Source organism: Notechis scutatus, chromosome 2, assembly GCF_049901735.1.
Source record: "Notechis scutatus isolate UNSWTSFEM ecotype Mainland chromosome 2, rNotScu1.2, whole genome shotgun sequence".
In the NCBI taxonomy this organism is placed as follows: Eukaryota; Metazoa; Chordata; class Lepidosauria; order Squamata; family Elapidae; genus Notechis; species Notechis scutatus.
In genome coordinates, this window is record NC_142010.1 from 80,418,469 (window position 1) to 80,434,246 (window position 15,778).

The 15,778-nt window shown below is 37.0% G+C and overlaps 1 protein-coding gene across 1 annotated transcript in view; it reads left to right on the top strand.

The window, feature by feature from the left end:
* The first annotated feature begins 1,714 nt into the window (after positions 1–1,714).
* The window catches only part of TRPC7 (transient receptor potential cation channel subfamily C member 7), a 131,118-nt gene continuing 117,054 nt past the window's right edge, over positions 1,715–15,778 (top strand). Inside the window, 1 exon segment of the mRNA XM_087955275.1 lies at positions 1,715–2,481. Coding sequence (XP_087811401.1) covers positions 1,729–2,481 — 753 coding nt within the window. The 5' untranslated portion in view covers positions 1,715–1,728.

A 15,778-nucleotide genomic window follows, 5' to 3' on the forward strand; every position in this document is an offset into this window, starting at 1 on the left:
ATTTTTTTTTTCATTTTTACATCTTCCTGTCACTTTGTACTGCTCTGATTGTCCGTGCTTTTCAAAGTTAAAAGGTTCTTTCGTGGAATTAACTTAGATCTTCCCTTAGGGTTTAAATAAGGCATGAGATACCAGAGGCCACTGAAGAAATTATTTACTCTGGATGTTGTACTTTGATCTACCCTTTGTCCAACATAGTTTAGTAACTTATTCTTCCTTTGGTCAAGAAATGGAAAGCAATTTTTCTTCCATTAGATTGAGAATTGGAAACACACTGAAGAAAATGTCACACTGTCATGCATGTGGATGAGCATTTGTGTGTTCAGTTGCTAAACAAGTATTTCTATTGATTAGATAATAATTTGATCATTCAATGGCAGCAACAGGAAAAGAATGTACATTGGTAAACTGATATGAAATTTTGGAGTTCTTCTGAATTGTTCATCAAATATTTATATTTACATTTGCATTTTTATATATGTTTGTGTGTATGTCATTTTGTCATCTTTGTTTTTAAAAGGAAGCATGACATTTCTGCAGGGAAAATATGATCAAATTTAGGAATCCATAACTCAGATTAATGACTTCAAAGAGACAGCGTGGCTTATAAATTATTTTACATTTTCAGGTTTCCAGCAATGTTTTGTAAGCTTGCTAAGGATCTGAAAAATAATGTCATGTATAAAATAATGGTATGTCTTGTGTTTTTTTCATCAGCATTAATTTCTGCTGGGGTTATTCAAAGTAGTAGAAGTGTGCTTACTAAAACCACTCAATTTCTTGTAAGAGCTGAACATTGTGTGTAGTTTTCAAGACTTCACTCAAAATTCAAACCCAATTTGATAACTCTGTGTATTAGGAGTTATACAATACTAAACATAAACAATAAAGTATATATATTTTTGAGGATGTTATAAAATGAAAACAAACTCTAGTGGAACAAATATCATTCAAATTATGGTATCAGCTAGAACCATTCACTTGTAGCCTTTGGCATGACTGTTATCACCATTGTTCCATTGGCCCCTTCATCCTAAGCTCAGATGTACAGTCCAGTACAATATAGGCACATTTGACTTTTTACATTCCATTCAGCTTTAATGTATGATTTTGGGTTATTGTGTCTTGTCATCCTGCTTTTTGCAGTTTGGAAATATGCTAAACCATTTTCTCCTGAGGAAGATCATGTGAGGGCTTGAAGGTGTGTCATCTCCTTGGATTTTATTCCTTTAAAGAAGGTTACTTATAGAACCATGGACTTAGAAATGAGAGACCTTTACACATTCAGAGAATAATTACTGACTTTGAAACTACTTGGTTTGGAACAAAACATACAAATGTGGAGCTCATAAAAAAATACAGGTGGCTGGGCTTGATGACTTACTAGCTTTATTTTTATATTTAGTGGTTTTATTTATGCTTATATTAATTGACAACACTCCATTTATTCTCAACTTTAGCTAGCATTGATTCTAGTTGAAAATTATAACAGGTATACTGGAATCAAGCAGATTTCTGTAAAACATGCTCTATTTGAATGTTGCTGTGTAAGAGGGCTAAGCTAATCATGCACCTATCCATTTCAATTGAACAGTTAATTCCTTCAAACACTCTTTGATACTTAATATGGAAAAATCTGTGGATCAGCAGATCAAATTATTATAAACAATTTATGTCTTACTATGTTCCATTATTTCCACCCAGGCTTGAACACCTCATCCCACAAACATGCATCGGCGACACACCACCCTCCGGGAGAAAGGGAGGAGGCAGGCCATCCGAGGCCCTGCCTACATGTTCAATGAGAAAGGCACCAAATTGACATCTGAGGAAGAACGTTTCTTGGACTCAGCAGAATATGGCAACATCCCAGTGGTACGGAAAATGCTAGAGGAATCCAAAACATTGAATTTCAATTGTGTTGATTACATGGGACAAAATGCTCTGCAACTGGCAGTTGGCAATGAACATCTGGAGGTCACCGAACTTCTTCTAAAGAAAGACAATTTAGCAAGGGTTGGAGATGCCCTCTTGTTAGCCATCAGTAAAGGATATGTACGGATTGTGGAAGCAATATTGAACCATCCAGCCTTTGCACAAGGGCAGCGTCTCACTCTAAGCCCACTTGAGCAAGAATTACGAGACGACGATTTTTATGCTTATGATGAAGATGGAACACGCTTTTCCCATGATATTACCCCTATTATACTTGCTGCTCATTGCCAAGAATATGAAATTGTTCATATCTTGTTACTGAAAGGGGCACGGATAGAAAGACCTCATGACTACTTCTGTAAATGCAATGAATGCAATGAGAAGCAAAGAAAAGACTCATTCAGTCATTCTCGATCAAGAATGAATGCCTACAAAGGATTAGCAAGTGCGGCTTATTTGTCTCTATCTAGTGAAGACCCTGTCCTTACTGCTTTAGAGTTAAGCAATGAGCTGGCAAGACTAGCCAACATTGAGACAGAATTCAAGGTAATGTAGAAAACTTCTATACTTATACCTTTATTTTGTCTAATTGCTTTTGTGCACTCACAAAAAACCCTTGGTCTAGACTAGACTATATGTTTAGTATAGGCATGCAAAGGTTATATCTAGGTTTCATTTTTTCAAATGGCAGCCATGGGGAAAAGACTATTAGGACTGAGACCAGGATGATTGGGAGGAAAATATACCTATTTTTTGACATGCTGCAACTCTTCTGGAATTGATGTACAAAGTTTCCATTAAGCTTCAGAGGAGGAAGCTACTGTTCATGACAATGGACTTCACACTTTCCTGAAAACAACAGAAGTCTTGGAAGGGAAGTCTATTGGCCTGCAGCATGTGTGTGTGTGTGTGTGTATTCATTCTGAGGTTCTCGCGGGTATTTGTATGTGGATCTTTGGTTATTCGGGTTTTCTCCCACGTAAAATTGGAGGTATCTAGGCGACGTTTCGATGAAGTCTCATTCATCATCTTCAGGCTTGTGTCTTCAGCTTTGTGCTTCTCAGAGTAATGTGAGCTTGCAGCTGCTTCTTCCTTTTAACTGCTAGTGGGGGTGTGACTTGATTGGGTGGGGGCTTGGCTGTGTTCTCATTGGGTGGGGTGTGTTCTCATTGGTTGGGGGTTTGGCTGTGCTCTGATTGGCTGCTGGGTTGGCTGTGTTCTGATTGGCTGGGGGTGTGTTCTGTTCAGGTGGGGGCTTTGTTGTGCTCACGTTAGTCTTAGTTGCTGGGGGATTTGAGGGCCACACAAGATGCCACCACCACACTTCCACATAAAAAGCAGACTCACACCCACACAGAAGATGAGACACGACCACGGACCAGAAGCCGCACCGCAGCTGCATCACTACCTGCTTCAAACCCCTCCGATCCATACATGAAGCAAACTGACGCCCACCATGTAGATGCAGCACGACCACGAATGCAAAGCCAAACAACAGGATCACAGCTCACCAGCTCAAATCCCCCAGCAACTAAGACTAACCTGAGCACAACCAAGCCCCCACCTGAACAGAACACACCCCCAGCCAATCAGAACACAGTCAACCCAGCAGCCAATCAGAGCACAGCCAAACCCCCAACCAGAGACACCCCCACCCAATGAGAACACCCCCACCCAATCAGAACACCCGACGCCGAATCAAACATCACAAGATAAATCTTGGAAAAGACCACACACCTAGACCTTGTTTCTCCACATCGCTTCAATGCCAGTGCAAGGCACAAATGCCCTCCCAAATTAAGCACCAGCCTGAGGATGGCGCTTAGGAGGGACCTGGATGTGCTGCCCTGACATCACCAAGATACTCTAATCTTACAGGCAGGGGAAAAGACCCGAACACACCATTTTTGACCTATATAAGACCCAGTACCGTGAAAATCTACGGTATATATATATATATATATATATATATATATATATATATATATATATATATATATATATATATATATATATATATATATATATATATTTTAACTGCACACACACACACACACACACACACATGCGTTCTTTAGTTGTGACCTTGACTTGAGCCAGCCATCTGAAATATATATGCAATATATTCTTCCTTTAAAGGAAAAAATGTATGTATAAAATAAGTCAGTAACAGGAAATCTGATGTCAACCTTGTTTTCTTCTACAACTTTATTGCTGAGAAAGGAATTTCCACTTGACAGGTTGACAGAACATAACATTTTGAGATTTTCCAGTTGTAAAAAGATACATATTTTACAGGCTGTTTAAAAAAAAACTTGCTGTGAAAAATCACAGTGGCTGTCTGTATTTTATTAAAAAGTAAAGAGTGAAAGAGAGACTGAAAGGTTCATTCTTTAAAACTGTTTTTAAAGCCTTAGTTTAATGTTTAGTCACTATCAGTTTATTATTCAGCCTTAAAATGATTTAAGGCAGGACTGTTAGGAGAAAGACAATGATAACAGAATATTACTAATTTTTCTTGAAAGATTGCAAGTGTTGAAATTAAAGCATGAACACTCCTATTTACATGACTGTTTCCTTAGTTCTGGGTATTCTTTGATACTGTTGGTTTTTGCTTTTGGACTGTGAGAAGTGCATCTTGCCCATTGCTTCTGTTTATCTTTGTGCTATTTGGAGCCAGGTACCTTTCTGATTCTAGTGAAATGTGATTCATAAAACCTAGAATCTAGATATGTCAGGCTTACTTAATGTCTAAGTACAACTTACATGCTTTTAGCTTGGTGGTTGGATGGAGAGGATACCTTAGCAAGACAAGGAGATTTTGTTGGTGCTGCCTTGAGATGCATTTGTTCAGACTACAACCTCAGCTTATAACGATAAATGCCTTTTTTTTTTTGTAAATTTTATTTGAGTTTTCACAAAGAGAAAAAAATACAAATAAAACATCTTTTTTGAAAGCAGCGTAATCCTGGGTTACATTTCTTCGTACAGACACAAATTCAGGTTCATGCTCATTTTTATATTCTATTCCATATCTTATTACTATTTTACATTTTTTACATAGCTTCTCCCCTCTTTTAATTTTCTCAATTTTATTTTAATTATCTCATCTCAATTCAAATCATTGTATTTATATTTTTTGTCTGTCCTGTTTCAATTATCTATTATCTTTTCTCATTAAACAAAATTTCTCCTGTAGTTACTGATTGGAGTATGACGCCTTTATATCTTTTCCCTAAAGTTGTAACATTCAATGTAATACATAACTTCCATTCGGATTCTGCTTGGTACATTCTTAAAATACACACTGTATTCTTAAAAAAAGAAAAAAAATATAAATATATATAATTAAAACAACATTCCATTCCAATTCAATTCTATCATTAATATTAATATTCATTAAAGTCTTAACATCTTTAACATTACTTTTCAATTAAATATCATACTTCTATGGGAACAATTATAAGCTTTCCATAGTTAATTCCCCCCCCCTTCACTTATATTTTATAAAACATTAACTAATTAAAATGTTCCCGTTCCTTCCTAATTCAATTTTCTCATTTATTTTATTTCACTTATTTTATTCACAAACATTTCACTAAATTACACTAACTATTTTAACCCTCATTTTAATCATACGTTGTTTCCAATTTTCTAAAGTTATTTCTATTACTAATATAACAATACAATCTTATGTACCTTTACAGAATCCCTTTTTCAGTTAGATTTTCACCCATTATATCTTGCCCTGATCCTTTGTAACTTCTTCTCCTTTCCTTCTTCCCTCTCTTCTTCTCTCTCCCCTTTTTACCCCCTTGTCTCTCTACCTCTATTTCTCTCTTCCATATTCCCCTTTTCTGTTGCTTTCCAGTATTATACTTATTTTTCGAATTATTTTTCTTTTCTTTGGTTGTTTTTTTAAGTCTTAAATTCTCCATTTTCTTTTCCCCCCTTTCCCTTTTCTTCCCCACATAGAATTACTTGTTCATTAAAGATGGCTTCTTCTTTGTCCCAGTCTTCTTGTTTTGCAGTCTTTTCTTGTTGTTTCTCATAGTTCCAAATCTCCATTTCTAAGAATTGAAAAAAGAAGCCAAAAGAACCCTTCCCTTCTTGTGCATCTTCTTTGTACTTTTTAAGTTCCATTTTCAATTCATCCAGAAGTGGTGCCATTGTATAAATTTTTAAACAACCACCCGATTGATTTTAGTCATTCAAATATAATAACCAAAAATCCAAAGATCACCAAATAGTCCAAATACACTCAAGCTGTTTCTTTTTTGCTCTTTTTTTCACTTTCTCTTCCTGGGGTTACTATTTAGTTGCAAAGTTTCAGTTAAAATGTATCTTTTAGAAGTCTTGTTGAAGTTTTATTTTAAATTCTTTTTAATTCCAGGCAGTCTCCTCCCTCTTCCAGATCCTGCCCTTATTCTTTTTCTCTCCCTTCCTGCTTATGAAAAAGAAAAATTTTAATGTCCAGAAATCTTTGTTATCCCTTTGGCATTTTGTTTTATTTTCAGCTTAATTGCCTGTTGATGTCAAAGCGAATTTTTCTGATTTCTTATTTAAGTCTCTTAGTTGTCAGTATAGGGAAGGAGAGAGAAGGGGGAAAAAGCCAAACCTTTCCCTTTTCACTTTCCTTTGCTGCTTCCGACTCTTCTTTGGGAGTGATATTATTCTTTGTAAGTTTAAATTCCAGGGTACCTTGGTTGTTGCTTTTACAATTTAACCCGGTCAGCCAAAACTTTCACTTCTTATCTTCCTCCTGCACATTCTTTTCCGGTCGAGTTCTTCTTTGTGGTGGCCATTTCTGACCACCACTGCAACCGCCTTCGGGAAAGGGAGTAATGGCCAGCTGAGGAGGAGAGATGTGGCTCTCCTCGGCCCTGCTGGTGGTCTCCCCCCTCTTCACCACCTCTACAGGGTGGCTTAGCCCCGAAACCAGCCGGCTCGGGGCACTCAAGCGGCGAGCCCAGACAGAAACCGCGCACGATCACAGATTTCTGTCTGTTGCTGAAGCCCTTCAAACCGGAAGTCCACGATGAATGCCTTTCATCAGTACCCAGATAGTTTAAATGTGTTCAGATGGGCTTAAACTCATGCTTTCCTAAGGTTTAATTACCTCAGACAAAACCCTAAAATAGAAATGAGAAGGGATGTAAATCACATTAAAAATGAAATGGGAGACTCAGAATTGAGTGATAGGACACAAATACTGGAATATTTTGCCTATTTTACCTTTGATGGAGAAATCACTGACATGAGCAAGTCATGGCTGTGGCCACAAAGTAATCAAGAGGTCTGATTTCTGTTAGCTTAAAGAGAAAGTAAAGTCAGTTTCGTGCAATAGAAATGACTTCAGGCAGGACTGTTATGAGAAAGACATTGATAACAGTATATTGCCAATTGTACTTGAAAGATTACATGCAAATATTGGAATTAAAGCATGAAGTCAAGGTGTGCAGGTAGTCCTTGTTTACCGACTGCCCATATAGCGACTGTTCATTACAGTAATGATGAAGAAGTAACTCTGTGACCAATCCTCACATTGATGCGCTTTGCAATAAAGCAAAGCAAAGACAGTGTTAAGAATGTAAAAAAAGTTTCATTTAGCAACTGCTTCACTTTACAACCAAGTTCCTGGTCCCAACTGTAGTCAATAAATGAGGACTACCTGCAGTTACATGTATTTATTTAATTAATTTGAAACCTGCCTTTATTATTTTTACAAATAACTCAAGGTGGTGAACATATCCAACTCGCTTTCTTCCTCCTATTTTTCCCACAACAACAATCTTGTGAAGTGGATTGGGTGAGAGAGAATGACTAGGCCAAACTCACCCTGGCTTTCAAGGTTAAGGCAGGACTTGAAATCATGGTCTCCCACTTACTAGTCTGGTACCTTAGTCATTAGACCAAACTTGCTCTCTCTGTTTCATATCCTCACATTTAAGAACAGTAGCCTGGAATGTTCCAGTTGCAAAATTGGTTCTGAACAAGTTAGTGGACTTTGCAAACCTGATCAAATTATACTAAGTACAGCTGGCCATTGACTTGCAACCATTCTTTTAGTGAATGTTCAAAGTTACAATGTCACTGACTTCCGGTTTGAGCTTCTTCAGTGACAGACCAAAATCCGCGATCATGCGCAGTTTTGATCTGTGCTTGCTGCCGGAGCACCTCGAGATGGCTGGATTCAGGGCTAAGCTATCCCATAGAGGTGGTGAAGAGGGGGGAGACTGCCAGCAGGGTCGAGGAGAACCGCATCTCTCCTCCTCAGCTGGCCATTACTCCCTTTCTCGAAGGTGGTTGCAGAAGTGGTCAGAAATGGCCACCTCAAAGAAGAACTCAACCAGAAAAGAATGTGCAGGAAGAAGGTAAGAAGAGAAAGTTTTGGTTGGCCAGGTTAAACTGAAAAAGCAACAACGTAAGGTACCCTGGAATTTGAACTATAAAAAATAACATTGTTCCCAAAGAAGACTTTGAAGCAGTGAAGGAGAGAGGGAAGGGAAAGGATTTGGCTTTTTTTTCTTCCCTTCCTTATACTGACAGCTAAGAGATTTAAATAGGAAATTGACAAAAATCCACTTTGACATCAATAGGCATTTAAGCTGAAAATAAAATGTCAAAGGGATAATAAAGACTTTTGGATACTCAAAAAACTTTAAAGGCAGGAAAGGAGAGAAAAGGAAAGAATAAAAGGGCGGGATCTGGAAAAATGGAGGAGACTGCCTGGAACTAAAAGGAACTTATAGTGAAACCTTAACAAGATTCCTAAAAGATACATTCTAACTGAAACTTGGTAACAAAATAATAGAACCCCAGGAAGAGAAAGTGGAAAAAAGAAGCAAGAAGAAACAGATTTTGATTATTTGGATTACTTGGTGATTTTTGGATTGTTGGCTATTGGATTTAAATGACTAAAATCAATTGGGTGGTTGCTTAAAAGTGTTTAAAATGGCATCACTTTTAGAAGAACTGAAAATGGAACTTAAAAAACAGAAAGAAGATGCACAAGAAGGAAGAGGTTCTTTTGGCTTCGTATTTCAATTTTTAGAAATGGAGATCTGGAACTATAAGAAACAACAAGAAATGCTTGTAGAACAAGAAGGTTGGTACAAAGAAGAAGCCATCTTTAATGATCAAGTAATTTTATGTGGGGAAATGCTGTGTTAGAATGGTTTTTTTCTTCATCTAACACAGCAGTAGGCTAGCACCAAATTTAAAACAGAAACGGCTGTGAAAGCCTGAGTCACAGACGAACACAATACACAAGCCTGATGATAGTAGATGAGATTCTGCCGAAACGTTGCTACAACTTTAAAAGCACAACTGTAATGACGTGGGAAAATACCCGAACAAAGCTGAATACCATACATGTAGATACCCATGAAAACTTAAGAAAAAATAAATAAATAAAGAGAGAGGGGGGGGGAGGGAGAGGGAGAGGGAGAGAGAGAGAGTTGAATTGATAAAATTAAAAGATATAAAGGCATCATACTCCAATTAGTAACTACAGGGGAAAATTTGTTTAATGAGAAAAGATAATATGAAATTGAAACAGGACAGACAAAAGTATAAATATGATGATTGGAAAGACATTGAAACTTAGAAAAAGATATATAATTGAATTTAGATACGAGATAATTAAAAATAAAGTTGAGAAAACCAAGGGAGGGGGAAAATTAAAAAAAATGGAGAAAATGTTAAAATAGTAATAAGATATGGAATAGAACACAAAGATGAATATGAAATTGAGTTTGTGTCTGTATGAAGAAGTGATAACCCGGGATCATGTTATTCTCAAAAAAAGATGTATTTGTATTATGTTTTTGTGAAAACCCAAATAAAATTTATATTAAAAAAAAGTTACGTCACTGAAAAAAGTGAGCTGACTGTTTTTCACACTTAAGACCGTTGCAATGTCCCCATGATCACATGATCAAAATTCAGATGCTTAGCAAATGGTTCATATTTATGATGGTAGCAGTGTCCTGGGGTCATTAATCACCTTTTGCGCCATTACCCCAGCCCAGCTCAATCATGTTTCTCCATCACGTTTCTCACCTTAGTGCAGGGGCGAAGCGCACAGGCACTTGCCTTTGCGCGAAACAGTATTTCGCCTTCATCGCAGTACATTTGCTGTTGCTGCCTCCATGGCCTGCCCACTGCTCTCACAGCGCCTTGCGTAACACAATGAAATTTAGTCTGCTTCACTATGAGGGAGATGGGGTCCATTCCTTCTGGAACCCATTATGATGTGGAGCCACAATGCAACCCTGCGTCATCGTCAGCTCTCTCTCGCCTCCTGAATGTCAGTTGCTTTTTCTGCAGAGCTGCCAGTGTTGTGATGCCTCGCATCCCCACCAGCCAACTGACGAGCAAAGTCAATGGAGAAGCCAGGTTCACTTAACAACCATGTTACCAACTTAACAACTGCAGGGCTTCACTTAACAACTATGGCAAGAAATGTCACAAAATGGGGCAAAACTCACTTAACAACTGTCTCATTTAGTAAATTTGGGGCTCACTTGTAGTCATAGGTCAAGGACTATCTGTATAGTATCTTTTTAAATATTCAGAATTAAGAAGAGAACTGACTTTAAGGAGATAAGGTAAATGATGTTATTGATAAATGTAATGATGCTGCTTTATATTACACCATCAGGATTCATCTTTTTCAGGGTAATATAAGCAAAGGCTTGCAAGTCCTGGCAAACATTTTATGTCTGGGCTTTGCCATAACTAGATGTTATTTTTAACAGATTAACAGAGTTAGAAGGTTAAAAAAAAAGGTCAAAGTTAACCGCACCAAACTTGATTGCAGGAAATTTCATGTATTCACAACTATGTATACATTTATACTTATTATCTTGTAAACAATTGGCAAATCAAATAAATAAAATAAATAAATAAAGGGACCTAGTAGGTCATCTAGTCCAAACCCCTGCAAAGCAGGAGACCTTACACCATTTCTGACAGATGGCAGTCCTGTCTCTTCTTGAAAGCTTCGTGCGCGCTCATGATCAGCGAACCCCTTGTCAATGAAAGTGCAGCCCACCTCTGCTTTATTGGCCTCTCCTTCTTCTCTTGACTTTCATTTTTCCATTATAAATTTATATTTTCATCCAGTCACCATACATTGTCTTAATATGGCCAAAGCATTTATTCACATTTGTATTTAATTCATGTTCATTCAGCACTTCTCAAACTCATATCTTCTTGCTTTACAATACCTACCTCTTAAGTAACCCCTTGACGCTATATTTAATGTGCTTTTATGTTTCTCTTGACTTATTCAACTCTCATTTCTTTGTAACAAAGAGGGCAGAAGAAAGCTCTTAGACAATGGATCTGGCACCAGCATTGATAGCATCCATTTCCATGTTACTCTTCAACATAATACTGAGATAAATCTGTAAAAAAAAAAAAAAACCTTCCAGTATTTTGTGATGTCAGTTCCATCCCAAACAATTTCATCCTTTTTCCTTTAAATTTCATCCATTCTCCTGATGGTTATTTAGTTAGCCCTTTTCACCCATTCTGAAAATATTTTTTTAAATATATAATATCAAAATACTTCTGCAGTTTCTGTCTTGCTTAATTTAAATTGTTCTGTGATCTCTTTGATTGCATTCTTTGCAACTACATTTTTCACTATATAGAATAGAATAACAGAGGTGGAAGGGACCTTGGAGGTCTTCTAGTCCAGCCCCCTACTTAGGCAGGAAACCCTGTACCATTTCAGACAAACTATCATCCAATCTCTTCTTAAAAACTTCCAGTGTTGAAGCATTCACAACTTCTGGAGGCAAGTTGTTCCACTGATTAATTGTTCTGTCATGAAATTTCTCCTTAGTTCTAAGTTGCTTCTCTCCTTAATTAGTTTCCACCCATTGCTATTTGTCCTGCCCTTGGCTGCTTTGGAGAATAGCTTGATTCCCTCTTCTTTGTGGCAGCCCCTGAGATACTAGAACACTGCCATCATATCATCCCTAGTCCTTTTTTCATCAGTCTAGACATATCCAGTTCCAGCAACCCTTCTTTATATATTTTTATATACCCATTATATGTTTCTCTCATTCTCATTTTTGGCAGTACTCAATTCTGATATTATTTTGACTTCATTCATTCCACAACCTCATTCACTCCATCATTCTGCTGAGCATTCTTTTTTGTATTTCTCATTAGCATAACTCCAGATATTTCTCTGGCACTCTGTAACATAATTATTTTCATTCTGTTCCAAGCAGCTTCTACATCCTCTTTCCTATTCATTCTGTGGGAGATAATTTACCTTCTAATACTTTTTTTAATTTACAAAGCATGCTTTCTTTTCCTGCAGATATTCTATTTTTCTTCTCATTTCTTCCCCTTTGTTCCTCTTCTTGCCTACCTTTTTCTATGATCCTCTCTCATCACTAGAAAAAAAGTTTTCTTCATTAATTCTGTCAACCTTTTATCATAAGCCACCAATCAATGGTGCATTTAGATAGATATTAATTCCTTTTCCATATATGCATGTGAATAGACTGATTCTGGATTGCATTCAATTAAAATATTACACAATTTTTCTCAAAGCCCATCTCTACTTTTTGCCATTATCATCATTCACTGCAGCTTGATGATGACGACACTATCTGTTTAATCATGTCTGATTGATTCTATGGAGTATCTCTCTCCACATTTTTCAATCTTGCACAGCTTCTTTCAGTTGCTTTATGCTTCGGATGGTGTCGGGTTGGATGGTGTCTGGCCATTGTGTATTTGGTGGCCTCATTTCCTTTTACCACTGATCATTCCAAGCAGAATTACCTTTTCCAGTGGGTTTGATTTCATGACATGGTTGAAATAAATAAGGTAGAATCAATCATTAATTATTTGGATGAGGGGATAGATGGGGAACTCATCACATTTGCAGATGACACCAAGCTAGCAGGAATAACCAACATTCCAGAAGATAGGCTTAAGATACAGAAGGATCTTGACAGACTTGAACATTGGGCGCTATCTAGCAAAATGAAATTCAATGGTGAAAAAAGTAAGGTTCTACATTTAGGCAAGAAAAACAAAATACACAGATACAGTATAGATTGTGCCTCACTTAATAGTAGGAACTGTGAGACTGATATTGGAGCCCTAGTGGACAATCACTTAAATACGAGTCAGCAGTGTGCTTCAGCTGCCAAAAAAGCCAACATAGTTCTAGGCTGCATTAAGAAGGATAGAATCAAGATCACGTGAAGCTATTATCCAAAGCACCTGAGGGCAGGACGACAAATGGATGGAAACTAATAAAGGAGAGAAGCAACCTAGAACTAAGGAGAAATTTCCTAACAGTTAGAGCAATTAATCAGTGGAACAACTTGCCTCCAGAAGTTGTGAATGCTCAAACACTGGAAGTTTTAAAGAAGAGATTGGATAACCATTTGTCTGAAATGGTATAAGGTTTCTTTCCTGAGCAGTTGGTTGGACTAGAAGACCTCCAAGGTCTCTTCCAAGTTTTCTCTTCTCTTCTCTTCTCTTCTCTTCTCTTCTCTTCTCTTCTCTTCTCTTCTCTTCTCTTCTCTTCTGTTGTGATTTTGCATTCCAGTAATATATCTGGTTTTATACACTCCACTACTTGCTTGTTTGTCATCTTTGCTGTACTGGAGAATAACATGTAATTAACATCAACCTATGAGTTGCTACTTTTATACGCATTGACAACAACTTATATAATATCAATGTATATGACAAGGGTCTTCAAACTTGGCAAGTTTAAGACTTGTGGACTTCAACTCCCAGAATTCCTGAGCTAACATGACTGGAGGAGGAATTCTAGGAGTTGAAGTCCACAAGTCATAAAGCTGTCAAGTTTGAAGACCCCTGGTATGATGTTTATACTTTTAAATTTTAGCTCTTTATTTGAAATTAGACTTGTTCGGAATGTAAGTCACCTGACAGTTGGATTGGAAAATATATAAACCAGGATAGACATTTTAATACTGTCTCTTTAAGGGAATGCTAAAATTGTAATTGGGTGTGGTTCCTCAAATGGCCATAAGATGGAGCCAGAAACCTGGGTTGTTTAGTCCTGTTCTCCTGTTGCTGAGAGTGTTGCAGTTCCTACATTTTTCCCTATTGACTGATCATAGTTCTTCTTGGGTTTGATGTAAGTCTGTTACTGAACTGTTTTTGATACTGGACTTTGTTATTGGATTATCCCTGGACTGAAAACTGACTGCTTTAACCCTGAATGACTTGGACTGTTTTGTTGAACTTTGCTTAACCGTTTTACTGGAAGTAAAAACCTACATTTTACTATACAGTGTGGCTGTGTGCTGTGTGTGTGTTCTTCTTCACTCCTCTCACTACGTCTCCCTATGTATGCTCATTCTCCTAACAGGGAATTACCTCAACAAGACTTATAAGTTGACATTTTTGTATTTAATCATTAGAATATAATCCTGAAAATCTAACATCTTTGTATAACATCTTTCTTTTTTCTGTTGCACAGACCTACTTTTTTTTCCTTTCCATTTGTTAATTCATTCTCTTTACCATTTACTCCCCATAATTTCATAATTTTTCATATACTGCAATCATCACTAGATGGCCCCATATATATTGACTACTGGTATCCATTATGAGTTTGGTCAATCCAGGCTTTCACATAACATCTTTTAGTAACATTTTAGACCATTTAAATTAGGCATCCAACTGTTTTTGTATCCATGCCACATGCAGCAGGACCTGATAATAGTGAGGATAGTAGCCCATAGTTTATGGACATCATGGCCAATATGTCAAAAGTCAGTGAAAACCCCAGTTTTATCTCAAGCAAGTGCCCATTATTTAAGGTAAAGAAGGCTTTGTACTCTAAAGGCATCCTGCAAGCCAGCATAACTATTGTCTGTGTAGGGGGTATATACAGTTAACTGAAATACATCCAGGATGTACAAAGATGAAAGATATAGAATAACAGATATTTTAAAAAAAGAGCACAGCAGCAAAAGATTTTTTTAGTGAAAAAAATAACAAGAACGAGGAGTCTGTTCAGACTGCTTTGTATTGTTCTTACTCCTCTCCCTAGATGGGTTGAAAAAAAAATACAGGTTGGTGATGCATTTCAGCTTGGCACACTGCATTATTTTCTCTCTTTTTGCTACGTCTAAGGAGGCCATGTGTATTATTTCATCAAAATAATTGCATGGAAAAAGAAAGCAGGTAGGAATTGAGTTCCTAAGAATGTAAAAGGAAGATTACAGAACAAACCAACTGATAAATTGTGAAAGAACTCGGGGACTGTTAATAGGATCTTTATTGTGCATATGGGAAATGTTCTTTTTTTTCCCCATCAGTAGAGTTGCCATGCTCATTGAGATCAAATGAAATCAAGCAGTAGCAAGCAAAGGAAATGATGCCCTCTGTAGAGAATTGCTGCATAAATGTTGAGAAAATATGAAGTCAAAAGATAGGAAAGAAACAGAAGAGATAGAAACCAACAGGTTTTCAATTGGTATCATATCTACTTGTCTGTTCATCTGTATTTGGCACAACTTAGTAGTGGTCAAATACTACTTTAATCCTTTTGGTAAATCATAGAATTTTTTTCATGGTAGTCGTGGGAAAATATATGTTGCTTTTTAAATAATTCATCTTTATTCCTATATTTATTTGTTACATTCAGGTTCTACCGTTCCTCCAAGAGCTCAGAATGTATATATAGTACACCCCCTATCTTACCCTCATAACAACCCAAAAATAAACAAAAGGATGATGATCGGCTCAAGGTTAATTTCTTGGCTGGGTCAAGATTACCCTATTCAAGAAAATCATCTGATTCACCCCATCTAAGCCTCTA